We start from the raw sequence: 20487 nt of genomic DNA, 5'->3' as shown, positions 1-20487 counted from the left end.
CTTGGGTGGTGCAGGTTCTTGCTTGATGGATTGATCTGAATACATTTGCATTCTTATCAGACATAAAGGTTAAAACAATACAGTGGTACTGTATTATATTGGAAATTTTTCTCCATTGAATGACCATTTCAGTTTCTTAGATACAAAGTTGATTGTGTTTTCTTATTAATTACTGTTTTATACAGTACAAAAGTTAAATGCTGATGTTCTTTGTAATTCCAATGACAGAAACAATCTTAGTTAATGCCTGTTTGTTAAACAGCATTTTTTGATCTATAGATCTTCAAGTTCTTACCAAAAAGTTAGGTATATTATCTCATTTTATAGGTTGAGAAGTAGAGATATTAAGGAGAAACTGCATGCAGAAGGTACAGTAGCAATACCTGATGGGTGCTATGGTTTAAACCTTTGAACATTGGATATTAAAACAATGATAATTATGATACCACCAAGTATTTTTGTACTGTTAAGCCAAGTATTACAAGTGTCAGAGAAGTCTTGAGGACACTGCTAGTGAGGGAAGAGGGATGCCCGACCTCCTGTAATACCTGTAATGGGATCTGCCTGAAGGGTCAGGCTGCTGACCTGAGAGCAGCTGGGACCTCACCTTCTCAACCCCAGCGGGCAAGCCTGGCCTGGCCACCCTGCTCCCCTTCCTGGCACCCTGACTGCAGCCCCTGCTGCGCCTGGTGGCACTGCTGGGCTGCGTGGCTCTGTCGGCCGCTGGCGGGGTGGTGACCAGCCTTCATTCCCCATGGCTGCTGGCAGGGACTGGAGAGCCAGGCACCTCTTGACTTCAGTGGTCATCAGGAATGAAGGTGCAGATGTGGTTTATTCGTGCGTTAGGGCAGGCTAAATAATGTGTTGACCCCGGCTGGGTGCCCGGTGCCCACCACAGCCACCCTGTCACTGTCACTCCCCTCCTCAGCTGGGCAGGGGGGAGAGAGTGTGATGGAAGGCTGGTGGCTTGAGATGAGAACAGGGAGGGAGAGATCATTACTGTCACAGGCAAAACAGACTCGACCTGGGGAAACAGCAGTTTAATTTATTGCCAATGAAATCAGAGTAGGATAATGAGAAATAAAACCAAATCTTAAAAAACACCTTCCCCCCACCCCTCCCTTCTTCTTCGTCCCAGGCTTAACTTAATTCCCGATTTCTCTCACTCCCCCCCAGCGGCACAGGGGGACGGGGAATGGGGGCTGCGGTCAGTTCATCAGACATTGTCTCCGCCGCTCCTTCCTCCCCAGGGGAGGCTCCTCACACTCCTCCCCTGCTCCAGCGTGGGGTCGCCCCACGGGAGACAGCTCTCCATGAACTGCTCCAAGGTGAGTCCTTCCCACGGGCTGCAGCTCCTCACACCCTGCTCCAGCGTGGGTCCCCCGCGGGGTCACAGGTCCCTGCAGGAGCCTGCTCCAGCCTGGGCTGCCCACAGGTCACAGCCTCCTTTGGGCATCCCCCTGCCCCGGTGTGGGGTCTCCCACGGGCTGCAGGTGGGATCTGCTCCACGTTAACCCCCACGGGCTGGGGGCACAGCCGGCCTCGCCGTGGGCTTCAGCACGGGCTGGGGGGGAATCTCTGCTCCGGCGCCTGGAGCCCCTCCTGCCCCTCCTGCAGTGACCAGGGGGCTGCAGGCTCGTTGCTCTCGCACAGCCTCATTCTGTTTTCTCTGGCTGCAATTGCTGTTGCACAGGGGTTTTTTCCCCTTCTTAAATATGTTGTCCCCGATGCGCTGCCACCGTCACTGCTGGGCTCGGCCTCGGCCAGCGGCGGGTCTGTCTTGGTGCCCGTTGGCATTGGGTCCGTGGACATGGGGAAATCTTCTATCAGAAGCCACCCCTGTAGCCCCCTGCTACCAAAACCTTGCCCCACAAACCCAGTACAAACGTAAGACAATAACATTAAATCATCAGATACGGCTCCTTTTTAATGCGGTTGCTCTGCTGAGTCATTTTATGCAAGTGTATAACTATAATTCAGTTACAATTTTACATTAAATGACTATGCACTATGATCTGTAATTCATTCTTCTCAATTAAAAGCATTTTGATATGCAGGCAAACCATAGAGGCTGTGTTTTCGATACTGATATACTTAATCCACAACTGATGAAAAAATTACAAATTATGTTCACAGAAAAGACGGAGGGTATGATTTTAATGCTTGCTATTAGGCTTCTACTAGCTTACAAGAGATAGAAGCTGTGCAGACCGGTAGCACAAGGATCTTCACTGCTGGGTTAATCATTGCACATCTTGGTCACCTCTTCGTTTTACCAGTAGATGCGCCCGCATTTATCCAGCTATTAAAAAGACAGCTGTGACAATGAACTTCTTGTCATAGGTACACATTATGAGCCAATGGAGGAAGTTATAAAAATGTAGAAGCCTTTAGGTTTTGCAGAAGGAGCGAGAAAGTATGAAGATCAAGTCTTTCAGGTTCTGTTTGCCTCCTTCCCGCAGTTTCTTATCTCAGGGCCCTGGGAGCGTGGTTGCAACGGGTTTTCTGCAGATGTTGCAGTTCGGTAAGTTCTTTCAAACCATGGGAAAGGATTGAAAAAAAATAGAGCCAATTAGACAAGTTGGTCTAAGTTGGGTTGGCAAATTTTACATAGATGGTACAGCAGGACTCGGTTCATGTCGATACAACTATACCAAGTGTCTGTGAAGAATGATTTTGGAGGAGTTTGGTGTACCAGTCGTGTGGCGGCACCCCGAGTCTGAAAACTGGCACATGTATTGAGAGTTGTGGCGTTTGAGGGGAAAAATGCAACTCCAAGCAGTGTCTTGTTGGGGGCTTGTTTAGCAGGAAAAATCATAAATGCTCCTATTCATTAGTAGCTTCTGAGTTGTTTGCACTTCAAGAGCGGCTGAGACTATTGCTTTTGCGAGGTACTTTTACACAGTGCAACTGCAGCCGTACCTGAATGATGGACAAACCATTTCATTTTCTTTCCAGAGCTCACTGTGTGTTAACCTCACATTCACAAAATGAAAAGTAACTTTATGAAATTCATGGATTTAGATTTTTATTTGATGTGACAAGCAATAACAACAATAACAACAACAAAACCCCTAAGCAATGCCTGAAGTGCTGTTGTGGGTTTGCTGGTATCCAGATAGAGCAGAGTATGTCTGCAGATTTTCATCAGTCAGAAAAAATGCTAGCAGCTTCTTAAGCTTCAAAACCTTGGAGGCTGTCAATCCTGTTACAAATTCTGTATGAAACATAAACAAGTACTAGTTCTAAAAGCAGAGTCTGGGAAGCACATTTGGAATATGCGATGGGCCGTATATAATTTCCTTTCTGTGGCTGCATAGTCCGCACTCCTCCACAAAGTTGAAGGGCCAGGTTCCTGATGGTGTACTGCTCCGCTAATTTTCTTTTTTCAGCTCTACTTCCCTCAAATAATTGTCACTGAAATATGGGGAACAAAACAGCAACGAAACCCATCACACAACACTGAAGAAGAAAGGTACAACATGGGCTACAAAGAAACTATCAGACTTGGTTGCAGACCTTTTCCTTTGCGATTTGTTAAATCCTGCAAAATACTCAGTATTGTGGATGAGAGACTGTAAAGACGTACTCTGCCATGCAGAGCTTACACAAGATCCATTTGCCTACCGAGGCTTGTTTTCAGGTACGTGTAGTTCTACGACTATCCCAACTATACATGCCAAGGTGAGTGGTTTTTATCCTGGTATGAAATCGCTTCATTTGATTTATCTTAAGACACTTCTTAAATGATTAAGAGGAATACTTCTGTGTGTTCAAGATGGGCAGAGGTGTTTTTTCTCAGCCTGGACCATTCAAAATACAAATATTAAACTCCATGTTTGACTCCCAGGTTTTAGCCTTGACGTGCTCATCTTAAAACTTATGGAGTCCAGTTTTTTAAAAGAGTGGTTTAGCATTGGTGACTCTAAATTGTGGTGGATGACTTCTGAGGCTCCGGGTCCCAGCGCCTTGAAATGTGCTTTAGAAGTCGTAGATACAGCAGAAAGTCGTGGCTACCTGCTCCCCCCATCCTCCCTGCAGACCTTTGTTCCATTCCGTACTAGCCCTGCCTCGGCATCCAGTAATATGTCATTTCGTAGTATCAGCAGTTTTCTATTCACTGTTCCTTTTAAGAAAATAATGTGTTAATATAATACCACCTGTTTAGCAATGAAAAGGATTATGTACTTAAAATGTGCAGCTGAATAATACATACAAACATCTGACATTTGGCCTGCTCTGAGAATAAGCGACATGCTTTTTTAACGGTTTTGAAAATGTTAAAATGGTGAGGTAGAAATTAAAATGTCACTTTAAAATATTTGTATTTAACTTATCTGATTCAGTCCTTTTCTACATTTCCCCTTGGCATATTCGAACTGGGGGTCACGGTAGCAGTCTGACACTGCGGTTACTTTGAACGATATACTGAACATTGTTGGCATTTCAGCCTAATTAGTTGCATCCTGTTTTGTGATTTGTCTTTGGTCCTTTGGGTTGCTGGCCCAGGATTTTTTTAACCTTTTTTTATGCTCATCATTGTCTCATTTTAAATGTCAACAGACCACTACTTGTGTAATTGGTTTTTCCCCCTTCTTTTCTCCCCAATGTCAGAAAACTTGACAAACGATTTCTACATCTTGGGCAGGCTACACGAGAAAAATAGATCCCAAGACTGAGTGACAAACATGGGCTGATCTAGTCCGTGCAGGTCTTCAGCACAGCTGCATATTTTCTGGCCAGTGGTTGCTGTTACCCCCAGTTTTGAACTGGAACGGCCTTTTCTTGGGCTGGTTTAATGCTTGTGCCAGCGCTGGGCCACCCCCGAGAGGTTGATCTGCACCTCCTCTATCAGGCTCCCCTCACGTGAAAACCGGCCGAGGCCTCCTGCTCCTGGGCAGTGGGATCATGGTGCCTGCGCTGCTGCCACGGACCCTCCGACCGGGATCACGCGGGTGCTGGGCGCGTTCTGCCGGGTGCTGGCGTTCTGTCCGTTTAAGAAGTGTCACCTGGCTGGTTTACTCTCAACAAGCCTCACTCGATGTCACGGTGTGCCCAAGGGTGTACCTGCATCTCTGGAGGTGCTGGGGTCCCTGAGGCGAGGGGGAGAGAGCGGCCCCGCTCCGCTGGGACGCTGCTGTGCTCTGCCGCTGGGCCGGAGCCAGTGAGCCCTTCGGCGGATCCCTTGGTCGCTGCTTCCAAGGCCTGGAACAGTGTTCGCGGGCAGCCGGAAAGGGCAGCCTTGTGCTTCTTACTCCAGAATAGGGCCTGGGCTCCTGGCTGGCCTCGGGGCAGCTGTGGCACAGCCAGGGTGCCCTGTCACCACCAGATGCGCATAGCATGTTGCTTGGGCATCCCCTGCCTGCTTGCTCAGGGGACTCTTAGGAGCAGCTAGAGCTGCGTTTAATTGTTCAGGCTGTTTCACACTTGGAGCAAAAACAGGTGGAAACACCCCACACATCTTCCCTGCAGGCTTATGCTTTTCTCATCTGCCTAAAGATTGTGAAATTACTCAGGGCCAGCACCTGACATTCTGTTAATACCTTGCACTAGCTGCGTGGGAGACAGAGTTATTTATTCGGTGGGGCAGAGAGCACCAATTGAAGCCAAGGCTGCCCTACACGGACACTACTTGCACGCCGTGAGCGTGCTGCGGTACCGGTGACAGGGCTGGCAGCCCACATGGTCACAGCTGATTCAGACGGGCACGCCGAGCCGGCCCTCTCAGTTCCCTCTCGCTGCGCCGGTGCCCACGCTGCTGTCGCTGTTTAGGAATTTCTACTGCCAAGTAAAGTTCAGTGCAGGTGCCAAATGAAACGAAGTGGGTTTAAATTGGAAACACACATTTTTGTCGTCGCTGGTTATTACAATACATGCCAATGAAAATTGCGCTTGTGCTGAAACTGCAGGTGAAATCTGAAAGGTCATACGCAATATGGAGCTGAAAAAAATGTCAGGCTTTAAGCAGTGCCAGGAAGACCATGAAACCAGATGAAGGCCTGTGTAGCTTTTCTCTGATCAAAAAAGAGGATTTTAAGTCATGGTTTGGACACATCAGTCTTGCCGGCGTTTGACAACATTAGATTAATTGCTGGTAAATGTAATTGCTTTGCCAAATGATTTTGTGGAAAGAAAAATTGCAGCCTGATAAAACCAGAAATTAAAAGTGACTTTTGTGAAACTGAATCAAAATATAACAAAGCTGCTTAAATCAGTTACAATATAAAATCTTCAATACATTTTCATCCCATAAATGTCACTTGAAGGAACCTAAACTAGAAAAAACACCGCTGAACTGAGAACTCTCTTTTGCCTTCAGGACTCCACCTGTGCCTTGATTCATAATTTATACTCTGGCTTTTCGATGTGCAAGAGGTTTCTGCACCTCGTGGCATGCATTATAGATGGAGGAGTTTAGGTTAAAACATGCTTTTACTGTGAGGCATAGGGTATCGCCCGCTCTCCACATCAAATTCATGTGTGCAATTTAAACGAGACATTACTCTGCTCCTGGTAAATATACACCAGGTGCATCTTTTATAAATGTTAGGTTTTGCAGCATCTTGACACATGCCAGTAGTTTGAAGCCTGAGCATGCCTCACTAGGGCATGAAAGCCCCATCCATTCATTCAACTGTGACGTATCGCAATAGGCAAAATTCTAGTGTTGTCAGCTACTTGCTGTTCAAGTTTATTGACTTACAACATCTAATCTGATGCTCTTTTTTTGAATTGTTTTCAGGGGTGTCAGCTTTCTTTAGCTGAGAGGTGATTGAATAGCACAGGAGAAGGAACTTGGCCAGAATCCTCTGATCCGTGATTCCTGACGTTATGTGACATTACACGTGTAAGGTTTGTCCTGCAGTGAGATTTGCAGGAGACTCAGAGCTTATGTTAAATAAAACATAGTACAGAAATTTTTGGCTGGAAAAAAACCTTAGCTGTCTCTTACCTGCAGACAAGCTTTCTGCTGCGGGACTTTATTTATTTATTATGGCCATTGAAAAAAGATTATCAACTATGTTCTTAATACTGTAATTGATATGAAGTTTATTTTTAATTAGTATGTTTGAATGATAATCGCCAGCGAGACTTCAGGCAGAGACAATGATAATAAATTGTGGCTTAGCTTCTCATTGACCAGAAAGCTGGATGGGCCAGATGCTTTCTTGCTTCCTCAGGGGTCAGGGGGCATGAGTTTTGGGGACCTTGGAAGGGAAAGGACTCCCCCCATCTGCTGAGAATGGCTTCTCATGGCTGGAAAACTAGTGTGGTGTCAGAGCTGCAAGCCATATACTAGCAACGTTTCAAATCACTCAGTTGTACCAAACTGGAAAGATAACCGTATATTGCTGAACAAGTGAGGGTTCTTGAGCTTCCTTGCAGCATTTTGAACACAAACCCTTGGTGCTGGTGGTGGCCATCTTCCAGAGAACACAGGAAAGCGATGTTTTCTGTTTAAAACCCACAATGATGATCCATGTCAATTGCTTGGGAGAGTGAGGTCAGCACCCAGTTACTAAAGTAATGGCAAAGCAGGAGTTTCGTGGATTTTGTTATGTTCCTGAGGTGCAGGCTTAGAAGGTGCTACTGATTTGAGCAGTGAAATAGTCTTCGCACCACTTGTGCTTTCGAAGAATAAATAAACTTTTATTTAAACTTCTGAAAACCAAAAAAAATGGACAGTTACTTTAAAACAAATGATGATACCTAACCTAGCCCCTGGAACAGAGTTCCTCCCAGGGAATATGTGATGGGGCAATAGTGGCTGATGCACGCTTATGAAAAGAGGAGATAAGAGTAATTCCTCGATGTGGTGTATTTGGATTCACCAGGTTGTACCCTGTGATTATTTGGCAGGTGTTCCAAGCGCCCTGCTCAGGGTGCAGAGCAGCTGTGCTGGCTTTGCCTGGTTACATGCCGACAAGTGGAGGACGTAACTTCTCCCTCAACAGGTTGTGGTTGCCTACTGTCCTAGTTGCATCACTTCTGCAAAATGAGCTGTTCTTGCTAGGAGAACTTGTAGCGACCTGCTTACCTTCGTGACAGTCCTTTAGGGGGCTGGGGGGGGAGCCCAGGTGCCCCTTCTAAGGGGGCCAGAGGACAGAGGTGTGGGAATGGCAAATCTCAGCTGGGAAAGAGAGACTGTGGAGTCTGGGAAGTGAGGCAGAACGGGCTGGTGTCCCTTGTCGCAAGGCATCATCTTACTGTTGCCAGCGGTTCCTTCGGAGCGGTGCCTGGCGAAGGCTGTGTGCTGCTCGGGGGAGCCAGCTGCTAGGACGGCCGCGGGGGCAGGGCTGGCCTTGCTCGGGGAAGGCGCCTGGGGGGGAGGGCAGCAGCAGTAGTGTCTTATCCGGAGGTGTCTGGGGTTGCAGCCACCGCCAGCCGGGCTGGGGGAGCTTGCAGCATCACTGCAAGCATCGCTATAGCTGCAGTCCTCTGAGGGAACCCGTTTGGTTACAAAGAGCTGACACCTTTGGGACAACAGGACTCTTAGTTTCTGAGATTGTTGATCTTTAAAAGTAACACAGAAACTTCTGAAGTGAGCAGAAAGCCCCTTGTGAAAATGGGACTTACATTAAGCGAAGAAAATTCTTACTGCTCTGCCATTTTTCTGCCTGCACGCATCCACAGTGCTGGAATGACAGCAGTAATTTAACAAACAGAGCGTTTGATTCTCAACTTGTATAAATTAGCTCCAGTGAAGCTGTATGGATTCATGCCACCTTGGGTCCTGGCACAAAGCACGTCCCTTTGATGGTCGCAGGACAAGTGGCTGTAGTCAGATGCTGGCAGCCCCGACCACAGCACAAAGCACATTCATCTCGTTTCCAAGTGTGGAAAATGTTTCTTGATCACTTGATTCCAAATGGCAAATTTTACTTTTTAAACTGCAAATATAGTTCTTGCCCGGGGATAATTTCCTTTGTAATTGCATGATGAAATAATCCCATAAAAACCCCAAAATGTAGGTTGCATGTGGCTCAAAATAGTCCTTATTTATTGGTCATTTTGATTGTGTACACAGCAAGATAGTAATATGAATACACCAGCTAAACTACAAACATACTATGTATGTACAGAGAAGGAACAGTTAATTTTACATAAAATGGAGAAGGCACATAATGCAGTGATACACTGTGATCATGTTGAGCTGGCCAAATTCCAGCTGCAACATTTGTGTTCTGCCTAGTGTAAGTGTTCCTGGGACTCTGAAGGTACACCTCACCGTTTCACAGGCTGTGTCACCTTTCCAAAGGAAAAGGGAATGGACTGTGAAAGGAAAAATCTTGCTTCATCCTTCCCCTGCTTCTGAGTATCTTCAGAGGGATTTGCTGCAGAGCATGTGCTCTAACTTAGCACCTTCTCTTTCTTTGTAGAAGGCTGTTAGACATGGAGAGAAAGTTTAAATGTTTAAGGTTTGGAAGTACATTGTGCGTTTCTTTCTTCAATGGGCAGGTTGCAAGTGATCATGAATAAATTATTTTACTTCCAGCTTTTGAGGCAAATAACAAGATAGATACAACAAACGTAATTTTGAAATAGGGTAAGTCTTCTGCGTGGAGACACCTCCATATTAACAGAGGTTATGAGTACTTTTTGGGAAACACGAAGCTAATCTTGATTATTTTTTTCCTTATAGCAGCACAAATGGTCTCCACAACTCTTAGATGTTATTGCTCCTCCCTGAATGTCTGTGCTTCTATATGCATTTTATTATACCCCTGGGCTGAGAAGCAGTAAATAGCTTGAAATCTGCTATATCAGTCTTAATCTGTGGTTTAAATTTCAGCAAAGATGGTATTAGACGCTGTTTGTAATGTATTCTCTTTTGTTTTAGCTGTTGTCCCTGGTTGAGATATGCCCCAGAAGGGTCAGCCTTCCTAAGCATGCATTCCACCATCACTATAGCTTGGTAATATAGTGGCGGCTTTGGGACTTTTTGTGCTTCTGCAGGCTGCTGTTGAGCTTTTCCAGCTGCAGCATCTGCCTCCCTGCTTCTTTGGATATTGATTTGTTAATTCAGCTTTTCGGAAAGTGTATTTAGAACAGACATTTTTGCCTTTTGGGCTTTTTCTTATTTCCTTCTTATAAGATCATAAATAGAGTTTTGAATAGTCCAGTAAATAGAGTTTTGAATAGTCCACATTTTCTCCCTACTTGCAACAAAACGTGCTCCCTCTAACTCGTCTTACACAGATCTGCTTTGGTAGGTAATTCTCACTCCTGACTCACCATCCTCCTCCCTCCTTTTCCTATGGCCTCGCTGCTCTGAAAGCCCAACTTCCCCTTGCTGCAGTCCAGCTTTTGCCTCCACCTTCCTCAAGTGCCATCCACTTTCATTTCCTTTTCTTCTCTCACTTCTGCACGAATTTCTGCCATTTCACATTTCTCTTATTTTTATCCTTTCCTCTCCACTGAGACTGACAGCAATCACAGTTTAATCCTAGTTTAAAGGTTTTTCCCCTGCCTTCTGTCTCCTTGACTTACCTTCCACAAGCCACACTCATACCCCACTGTGAGATCTTCCCTTTGTTGTGCTTTTATGGGTGTCTTTTTAATTCTTTAGGTGCATATTCTTCCAGAGCTGTCTTTGGTCTGCATGAAAATTTACAGGCTTTCATCTGCTCTGCCTCTCCTTCCCCTGCACATGGTCCTGGGTATCTTGCTCAGCCCTATAGATTCTCTGTGTGGCAACACTTTCTCGGATATTTTATTACCTCTGTAGAGACCGGTCTTCTACTGCCCCCCCAGTTTCATCCAGGTCAAACCACTGAGAGCAGAATTCCTTTCCAGGCACTGGCTTGCTCTGTCTCTCACCATTAACAATAATGCTTTCCTTCTAGTTCTGCATGCAAACTGCCTCTATCTTCAGCTGCTTGCTTTCTTTTGTCCTTGTTCTTTGAATCATGTAATAATTCAGACTGGAAGGGACCTGCTGATGTCATCTAGTCCAACCTGCTGCTTAAAGAAGGGCAAACATCAAAGCTGGATCCTTATTATAGCCATTCTACTGCTGTTTCTGCTATGAACTAATTTCTGGTTTTCTTTCTCCATCTCTGCTATTCATTGCGATCTCCGTCAATTTTATTGCTCCTTTTAGCTCATTGACCAGAAATCCAAGAACACAAAGCAGGTGTGGAAGCATCTTCTTTGCATCTGCTTTACTAGTTCAATGCTGCTGCTGCTCCTGCTTGTGCCCAGTTTGTGCTTCTAGATTCGCCCTGGTTTTCAAGAGTTCTCTGTCCTCAAACCCTCCCCAGCCTGCAGCCTGACAGCTCTTCTTCTCCATTGATTTATTGCCCACCCTCTTGTTATCACAGATTCCTGTGTCCTTGCCTGCTTTGCCACTTTCTAGGCAGCGATGGCCTTGCTTTTGGGGGTCTCACAGCTTTTTTGGCCGAGGTTAAAGCACTGCATGCAAGAACCTGCACAAATCACTCCTGCTTCACTTGTGGTCTCTCGTCCTCATGTGCTGTTCTTTGCTATCTCATTTGCTAAACATTTGCTACCTCAAACTGTGCACTCTTTGAGCCAATTTCTTCTTTTTTCCAATATTTATGTAACTTTCTAGAAACGATCACACCTAACAAACCTTATGGTATTCTTTATTATGCCTTAGCAGTGTCTCACAGGGCAAATACTGGGCTAAACCAAGAGTTTCAATTAAAACCTATTACTTCTGTATTACATAATGACATGATTTGAAAATATCTACCCTGAATCTCTGCTATGTCTTATCTCCCATCATATTCCTGGTAACTTATTTTTCCATTATTTCCTTAGTTGCCATTTGAATTCTCTGGATTTACACTGCAGCTGTACGACAGCGATTGCTTTCACAATAATAAGCGTCAGTACCGAAGCTGTAAATTGGGCTGGAATAAAATCTGTTGTGCATTTTCGCTGTGACTACATTCTGCTCTTTTAACTCAGCTTGAATCCTGCCATCCACTTACATTTTCTGTAGTGCCTTGTTTTGAAAGATATTGGTGAGGACTGCAAAAAATCCAAAATGTGCTTCCTATCATAGTTACTGCTAATCATCTAATACAAAAATAAATGAGTGACACTGATCTTCAGTAATCCCTTAAGGGGTTCATTCAAAATGAATTATGAATTGATCATTAATTAAAAAGATGAGTTAAACTCTTGGATACTGCGTGTGCGTGCTCTATTATGCAACTCCTGGAAGAACCATCTGGGGTTTGATGCATCTATCTGGAGTGTCTCACAGCTGTGGGAACATGTAAGTGGAACTGCAGGAAGAAAAATGCCATCATGGACTTTCCACTCGGTTGCCTCTTTATTGTGCATTCAGTTTGTGTGGGAGCAATGTTTCTGCTTTAATTTCTTGACTACATGTGAAAATTAACTGGATGAGTTACTGCTAAAATTTGCCTCTACATTTCAAGAAACCCCTTTGACCTGGGTGTATTTTTGGCACATCCTTTACTACTATAAGAATGATCATTAAATCTCTTGAAGATTTTCAAATGTCTGTTTCATTACAGGATTTCTTCCAAACTTCTCCTGTTATTCCATTACATTTTATGTGTTTGTTTCTTTTTCAACAGTTGTGATCCTTTTTCTGCTGAGGTTTATGAGGTAGTTAAATGGGATTATCCCTGTTTTAAGAGAGGAAAACTGAGGCATAAAAATTTATTTGCCCATGATTATATGAGAAGTCTGAGCTCCAGGAGAAGCACAAAGTCTGTTGTAATTATTTCCAAGCCAGTGCTTTACCTGTAGGCCACTTCTGCCTCTTTCTTGGTATTTTCCATGAGCTTTAGGAAACTTTTTTGAGTGTGCTTTTTGGCAGCTGATAAATGTTTGCAATGTAAGAAGCAATGGTTTTCAAAAATGGACCGTCAGGTAATATTGTAATAAGAAAACAGCAGTAGTGTGGATGCACAGAATTTGTTTAGGATGTTTAGATTCCCTGTATCCTAAGAGGTCAGATTGTGCCCACTGGATATCTTAGGCAATATATATATATATATTCTTTCGTACTCAGATAAATACATGCTTTTGTGGAAACTGAAATTCTTTTCAGTGGAAGGTGGAGGGGCAGCAGGTAAAATGCGAGAACTGGAGGAAAGAAAACCAGTCAAGTCTGAAGAATTTATTTTGGAGAGTTTTTGCACAGCTTGCTTTTAATCCCTGATTAACAGAGGAAAGTAGATATGCTGAGACACAGCTCTAGTACTAAACCCTTTGATAACAGAATTGCAATGTCTTTATTGTACAGGCTTATTTGATTTGCCTGCATCATCTTCTGCAGCAGTGGTTGCTAGACAGTCAAAAGAAAGCCCAAATGAGAAGCTGTTATTCATGTTGCATCCGAGACAGGCACTTACATATATCCCAGGAGTCACTACTCTCTGTGATGCCTACTGCTGGTTATCAAGGCTGGAGTTTGCCGTGCAAATAAAGTTGTCCTTGGACAGGTTGGCCCAAAGCGATGATGAATGGCATTCGTTCACTTAAATGCTAAGAGAATTTTAGTGTTGCTGAATTTAAAAGAAAAACAGTGAAAATATTGAAAGCCCAAAGTCATTGTAATCTTTCTAACAAGTATTCCTGGTATCAGAACAGAAATTAATATATCTAACATATGTACACTGTCTCCTTTCAGCCATCTTCCAGGATGGAGGAGTGCTTTCTTCTAAATCAGTCTTTCCATCGGCGGTGGCTGCACCATGTTCCACATCTCCACCCGGGATCCCTCCTTCTCCTGCCGGCTGGGGCTGTAGGTCCCTTGAGTCGCCCATTTATTGGCAGTGATGACTGAAACCACAACTGCCAAGAAGAGGATCAATAACAAGGCCAGCATTACTGAGCCAATGGAGGTGAATATGTTCGAGATCAAGTCAGTTGTCAACTGGAAGGATTGAAATAATCGCAATATAATTTATGGTGAAAGAATACTGAGACACACTTGAGCTACCATGGAAGGAAAACACAAACCATTCTATGGACAGGGTTTTGCATAGATGAGCTACTGCCGAGGAACCGTTCACTGGTAGGGAAGTACATCAGCCCTTCCAGATTCTGGTCTTTGGAACCTTCAGAAAATTGTGCACGTGGTGCCGGATATTTAATCCACAAGGCTGAGCTGGATGAATTTCACATAATGACCCATTTCATTTGACAGTTTCCTTCCTGTTTGAAAATAGCCTGTGAGTTAATATGTCTGCAGACTGTAGTGGCAATTCTGCAATTATTTGTTTAATCTCTTTAATAATAATTCATTATCCCTAGTTTGGCTGTGAGCATGCTATTGCTAGTCTTTGCTACTGCAAGTTAAACACGAGCTGTTTCGACTGGGTATGTATTCAGTCACATTTCTGTTTCTCTTGCTGGAGGAGTCAAGTTTATGTGAATAGTTGTACTTATATATAGAAAATGTGCTTACTGTAAATGTTTTTGTAAAATGTACCATTTCTACAGGCATTCCTGCCAGTAAATTTTCCTATCAACATGTTTGCATGAAATAAGTGTACAGAGGCTGCACAAAAGTGCAACTGAAATCTATTCAGGGAAAACTTAATCAGTATATTTTCACAAATATATTTTAAAATATTCATCCATTTAAAATTCATCCAGCTCTTCTTCTACATACAGGCTTTGTAGCTTCATCTACAGAAACACAAGTGTTACAGTACAGGATGAACGTAAGGATACTCTGATTTTTATTTTTTTTTCCTGTTTTCATGTGGCAGTGGGAAACATAATGTCAGAAGACACAGTGTGCATAAACAAATCTGCCAGCTGAAAAACTTTAGACCAGAGAAATTTTAAAGTTGGTAGATGAACATTTTATACACATCTACATATGTGGTTTTATGTGTAAAAAATGCTTATGGTGAGGTAAGCCAATGAAACGATGTGGTTAGTGTGGAAAAGTGGCCAGTACGGACAGGATGACCCTAGCAGGGATTGAACTTCTGGGCAGGTTCTGCCATCCATCATCTTTTGATTGGTATTATGAGTGACAGCTGAACTGCCACAGATGAATGTGTGCTTGAGGCTGAACTTTCAAATCCCCAAATATTAAGAAACAGAAAACAGCAGGTCAAAGCCCATTTCCCGGTTAGGCACTGCATGATACAGGATATTTTAGTGACCTGCTTACTTGGCATTTCTAAGGAAGTGCAATTACAGCCCCGAGAACGATGACGACTCTGCATTCAGTGATGGGTGTAGTGTAAGTGGATGCTGTTGCTGTGTGTACGTTGCTTGGACTCATGCCTTTGAACAGCAACGCCAGAGGGGAAATGTTAAACCAACCCTCCTTCTCTCCTCTCTCCACCTCCACACTGATATAAAAGGTCCTACTATAATAATAAAAGCAAGGTTGGCTCAGGGATTCTCTCTAGGGGATGCATTGCCTGGCTAGGATATTTTCCTCTGTTCTTGACGGTTAAATATATGGTTCCTACGATTTTAAAAAACATTTTTTTCCAATTGAAATAGACTTGTGCAGGTGACAGGCCACATGATTCCATCCCTAAAACAAGGTGGCATGAAACATGTCCGTCTATTAAATTCTGTTGGTGTGGGATGGTCATTGAATCTTTAGATGGTGTTACAGTTATATTTGAGATCTTAGTTTTTCTCTGTATTGTGTTAGACTATATGAATTTTGTTCTTCTTGTCTCAGAGAGGCTGCAAATTTTTGATGGAATTTTTATTCTCAGAAGCTGTCTTTTATTTTCATTATCTGCTCTGTTTATATCTCATAATCTGTTTCATTATCAGGGAAACTGAGGACCAAGATAGTCTAACTTTGATCCTAGGGTTGAACAGGACATATGTGAAAGACATTCACTACCATAGGAAATGGTGGTGTTGCCTGGTCCCTGGTATGTGAAATTTCTGAACATACTCTCCTATTTTCCAGTCCACGCTCCTTCCATTCGTGTTGTAAGTATGTCTGTACCTATGGAGACATTTTCATTTATGATATCCTTCAAATTCATTTTATTTCTTAAAGAAAAGTTTTATGCAAAGGAACTGGGGAGAAAAAACTCCTGTAAGTTGTTAAGATGCAGTCACGTATCTAAACACATATCATTCTCAAGTGGAAGTCATCATAAAAAGGGCATTTTTTTCTTCTGCAATAGTTACTTGTTGCAGAAACCTTACCCACAGCACACCATAGCAGTCCACTACCCATTTTGTTCCAATTCTTGTTTCTGTTCCATAACTTTTGTTCATTCATTGGATTTTGCTTGGTCAGCCAGTGACTTGAACTTGAAAAAACTACTTAAAATTCCCCTTATTACCTGTATCTATGTTGGACAAAAGACTTCCTCTTGAGCCAGTATGTAAAAAAAGTTACCCCACCGATTAAAACCTAAAGAGTTGGGGGTTTTACCATGATCAGATACATAAGCTAACTTTATTTCTGTGTTTATGTTGTTTCTGATTTCTAAATACGAAAAGAAAAGGCCTTTATATCATCTTTTTGGGTGGATTCTATTGCTAAAAAAAAAATTTTAAAAAATCTACCATTCAAGTGCTGTCCCCTGGTTGATCAGCCCACAGATCGCTGCTCAAGCTTACAATATAGGTAACCCCCTTAGCAGTAGCACTGAACTGATAACAAGAGTTGCCAGAAGGCTCTGCAGTCTGGTCCCATCAAAATCAACTCCTTCTTTAGTAATTAATGGCTGAACTGTTAAATTAATTTGGAAAATCAACCGGCTGATCTGATTAAAAAAAAAACAAAACAAATCTGAAAAGTTCTGTCCCCCATCATCTCAGTCTGTTCATTGCACTATTCGATGGTGATGATGGATGGTGATCCTGAAAAGCAAGAGGACTGAGCAGCATTTTTAGAAACATAGTGCTGCTGAGACAGTGGGGAAAAGAGGTTTTCTGCTACTGACCCTCCTGTGCATCTTGTGGAACGGTAGGGAGTAGGCTTACAAATAGCAGTTTGAACGTAAAAGCCCCACTCACTGCTTCAGGCTCTTCTGGTAAGTCCTCGCCTGTTTCTTCCACCATAGCTGGATCTAGGCTGTGGACCTCGACGATGTTTTGAAGCTCAGAGCCACCCTGACTGCCGCGGGACTGCCCATACGTGTAGCTGCTCATCCCAACGTTGGCAGCCTGGTGGGCCACCCGTGGCTGTGTCCGTGGGCTGGACAGTGGGCAATGCCCAGCTGGTGTCGCGATGGACCACCGCTCTGCGGCATCGCTTTACTGTTCACACCACGCAAGCTGCTGCGCCCTTCCCCTGCTGGCTTGTTAAGACCTGGTTATGAGCTGGCTGCTGGGGAGGTGGCCGCTTGTGGCGAGCGTGCAATTTTTTGGTGCATTTGTCACAAAGCTGTGGCAGAGCTCCACGCAAGGGGTGTTCTGTGGCCTAGAGCTTCAAAAGCAGAATGGGAAAGCTCCGGAAAGCAAAGGACAAAGCAAGACAAACCTTTGCCTCAGGGCAAACCAAAAAAGCCAAAGGACAGCTGGAAATCTATGAAGAAAAACAAGTTCCTGGGTTTTTTTTGCTAACCTTTGTTGGTTAAGACTTTGCTAAGACCTTTGTTGCCCAGGAAGCCTGTGAGAGCCCCATACGCTGCAATAGTCCTTCAGAAATAATTCCTGCTAATAAATACCAGATGGCAATGGCAGCTACACTTCAGCACTGCTTGTGAGTAACTAAATACATGTAGGGTAACTGAAGAAGGGTTCATATACTGACTGGCGATACCAGCAATGCCTCAGAGATTCTCATCACACTTTGAGCAGGAGGTTGGACTGGGAGACCTCCTGAGGGCTCTTCCAACCTGAGTTATCTGACGAGCCTGTTTACAAGGTGGTCAGTGACAGAACAGTTGGGGATTCCCCTGCCCCTAATATACAGTAGCTGTCAGTAGAAGCTGTATCCCTAATGGTAATGGATGCTGATGGCAAGATGATGTCATGTGTCATGGTAATACCAACAAAATGGAAGTCTGCTAATGTTAGAAGGCCAATTTGCTTCTCCCCAAGATATTTTATGTAGCATGTTTTGTTTATATGTCTTTGGATGTCAGCTAGAGCAAGACAAAGTTGTTTTGGCGAAATTAAAAAAAAGGGGAAGAAAAAGAAAATATTCTTGTATTTAATTTTCATGTAGTGAATAGCTTCATCTGCAAAGACAGGAGGAAATGCAGAAAATCTTTTTTTGTCTTCTTTTTTAAACAAAGTCTGGCTTTTTGCTGGTGGGTCCATTTCAAAGTAGATTAATTTTTTAGTTTTTTTTTAATCTTATTAACTAAATATGATTTTAAGTGTTTAGATTAGATAGAGTGATACTGCATAGTAAAGCTGGGTTTTGCTTTTCATTTGGTTATTGAAATAGATTGATTGTTGTGCCTTGGTTCCTTGGCTGGCTCTGTAGGTGAACAGCCTGGATGAGGAGGGCCCTCTTCACGAGTCAAAGCTCGGCAGCATTTATCAATCTAGTATAGGTATGCTTACCTTTAAACAAGCTGTCTTTCAAACAGTTATTTTATTGAGAGGGGAACACTAGAGATTTACTGTAGATGAGTGTTTCCATGTGTGCCAAATGTGAAAGGCAAGTGGCACAGCACAAGGGAGCCAGCAAAAAGCACAGGACCTCTTCCTCCTGTGTGTTTTACATCAGCATGGCTTCTCTGATCTAGTGCTGCCTGATGTTGACGCAGGGGATGAGAATTATGGTCACAGGCACCAAAGGCTGAGTCAGATCGGGGAGAGCGAAGAGTGAGCTGCAGTGCAGGCGGAGAAGTCACTGAAGGTGCGGGAGAAGTAGCGTGAGATTCCTTGGGACGCTGCCACCCAGGCACAAGCTTTGATGTGAAAGTGTGGCGTGGATCAGGGGGTGCCTTCGGGGTGTGAAAGGCACACCGCGCCCCGAAAGGAGAAGCCTGCCTCCGCTGCTGGGGATTAGGAGCTAATCAGCCTTCATGTCGGCCCTCGCATAGAATCGTGCCTGATTCTAGATGCTTCGCAAGACAGAGACATCAGCACAAGCTTTAGAACACAAGGATTGCCAAACCCCGGAGAATTCCCTTCTCTGCCACATGCTGGGCTATCTAGGAATGCTGCAGCTGCTTGTGTGCACTAAGGCTTTTGGCGGCAAAGTCCCCAGATCCCGAGTCCTGACACCACTCACAAGGTTATCACTTCATTCATGGTAAGAACATCTGATCCACACCATCCAGATTTACTGCCTCAAAATCAAAACCATTTGCTATAGTAATGAGGGACAATTGGTTTGCGTGGTCCTAATCCATGTCAGAATTAGTTTGAAAGATTTGGGGGCATATAGGGATAACACTGAGCAGCCGAAGAAAAGCCATCAACTCGATTAAAAAGCCCATAGATACGCTGAGTTTATTTCATTGAGGATTTACAACCATCTTATGGGACTTTTTTTCTGTTACAGGCTGAATTCAAATAAGAATCCCAGTAGTTCAAGAAGAAATCCGGTCAGTCATGCACAAATCTGTTATAATGAGATGCATTGATAACCCCAGCTTGTGGGACTAGAGTTTATTTTCAACAGCAGTAAAGTGGCCATAAATCTATAGATTGACTTTGTTCCAATAAAAGTACCTTGACTGAGCAGCACATGAAGCCCCTTTTTCCATGATTTTTTTTTTTTTTTTTTTTTTACTTTCACAAGCAAATACCTATGGCTCTCCCTCGCATCATCTGTAAAAAGTAGCTACTCTGCTTGTGCCAAATGCCAGCCGTCGGGTCCTGAGAGCCATACTGACCTCGGTGTTGGGCTGCCGAGTTGAACACCTAATCATTTTAGACTCATTTAAAGAGAACAGATTCATCTCCCACTGAGCCAAACACTGCACAGGCCACTGGAAATGCAAACTACTTTCCAGATTCCATGCATATCACCTATTTCCTTTAATTGCTTTATCCTGGTTTCCTGCTCTGTGCTGTTGCACATGTGGGCACTCACCTTTTGCAGAATAATTTATTCCTTCCTACTTTGGTGCCTGTGGCAGCAGAGGAGGCTGTGCTGCACCTGAGCTGTTTTTCCACCTTTTCTTGCCAGTCAGGCCACCAGCTCCTTTTTCCCCTGCACACCTTACAGCTCCAGTTTGTGCTGCGGGCTTCAGAAGTGTGTTTTCTGTGGCAGTCACTTTGCCCAGCCATTTGTTGCCCCTCTCTGTGAAGGATGTTGTTCCTGAAGGGCGTGATGCTTGCTGTACTTCAGACCTTGTGCCTAACAAGCCTCACAATTATCTGGTAAGAAAAGCGTTTGAATTCTCTGAAACGGAGAAGCAGAAAGCAAAAGGAAAAACCCCAGACCTAGAAAGACTGGTGGAGCGTTTCTCTCTAGTTTTCCTTCCTTAGCGAATAAGAACAAGACTGGCTTGTAGGAGGACCAGATTCAGACACAGAGCCTTGAACACCTGGTGAAGATCTCTGGGGCCTGGAGATGTGGCTGCTTCTCCCTGAGACCAGCCAGCCCGTGGCTGCACTTCAGGC

At 44.0% G+C, this 20487-nt stretch overlaps 1 protein-coding gene across 2 annotated transcripts in view; it reads right to left on the bottom strand.

Annotated features, from left to right (window-relative positions):
• Window positions 1–10129: 10129 nt before the first annotated feature.
• CRB1 (crumbs cell polarity complex component 1) overlaps window positions 10130–20487 on the bottom strand; it is a 112347-nt gene continuing 101989 nt past the window's right edge. The window contains exon 12 of one of the 2 annotated variants that reach the window (XM_056356479.1): window positions 10130–13885. In XM_056356479.1, coding sequence (XP_056212454.1) covers window positions 13670–13885 — 216 coding nt within the window. In that variant the 3' untranslated portion in view covers window positions 10130–13669. The remainder of the gene's footprint in view (window positions 13886–20487) is intronic. The other variant, XM_056356480.1, reaches the window with a different exon arrangement.

This window comes from Falco biarmicus, chromosome 11 (assembly GCF_023638135.1).
Source record: "Falco biarmicus isolate bFalBia1 chromosome 11, bFalBia1.pri, whole genome shotgun sequence".
Taxonomy (NCBI): Eukaryota; Metazoa; Chordata; class Aves; order Falconiformes; family Falconidae; genus Falco; species Falco biarmicus.
Note: the sequence above shows the minus strand (reverse complement) of the source record. Positions and strands in the feature narration are given on the sequence as shown.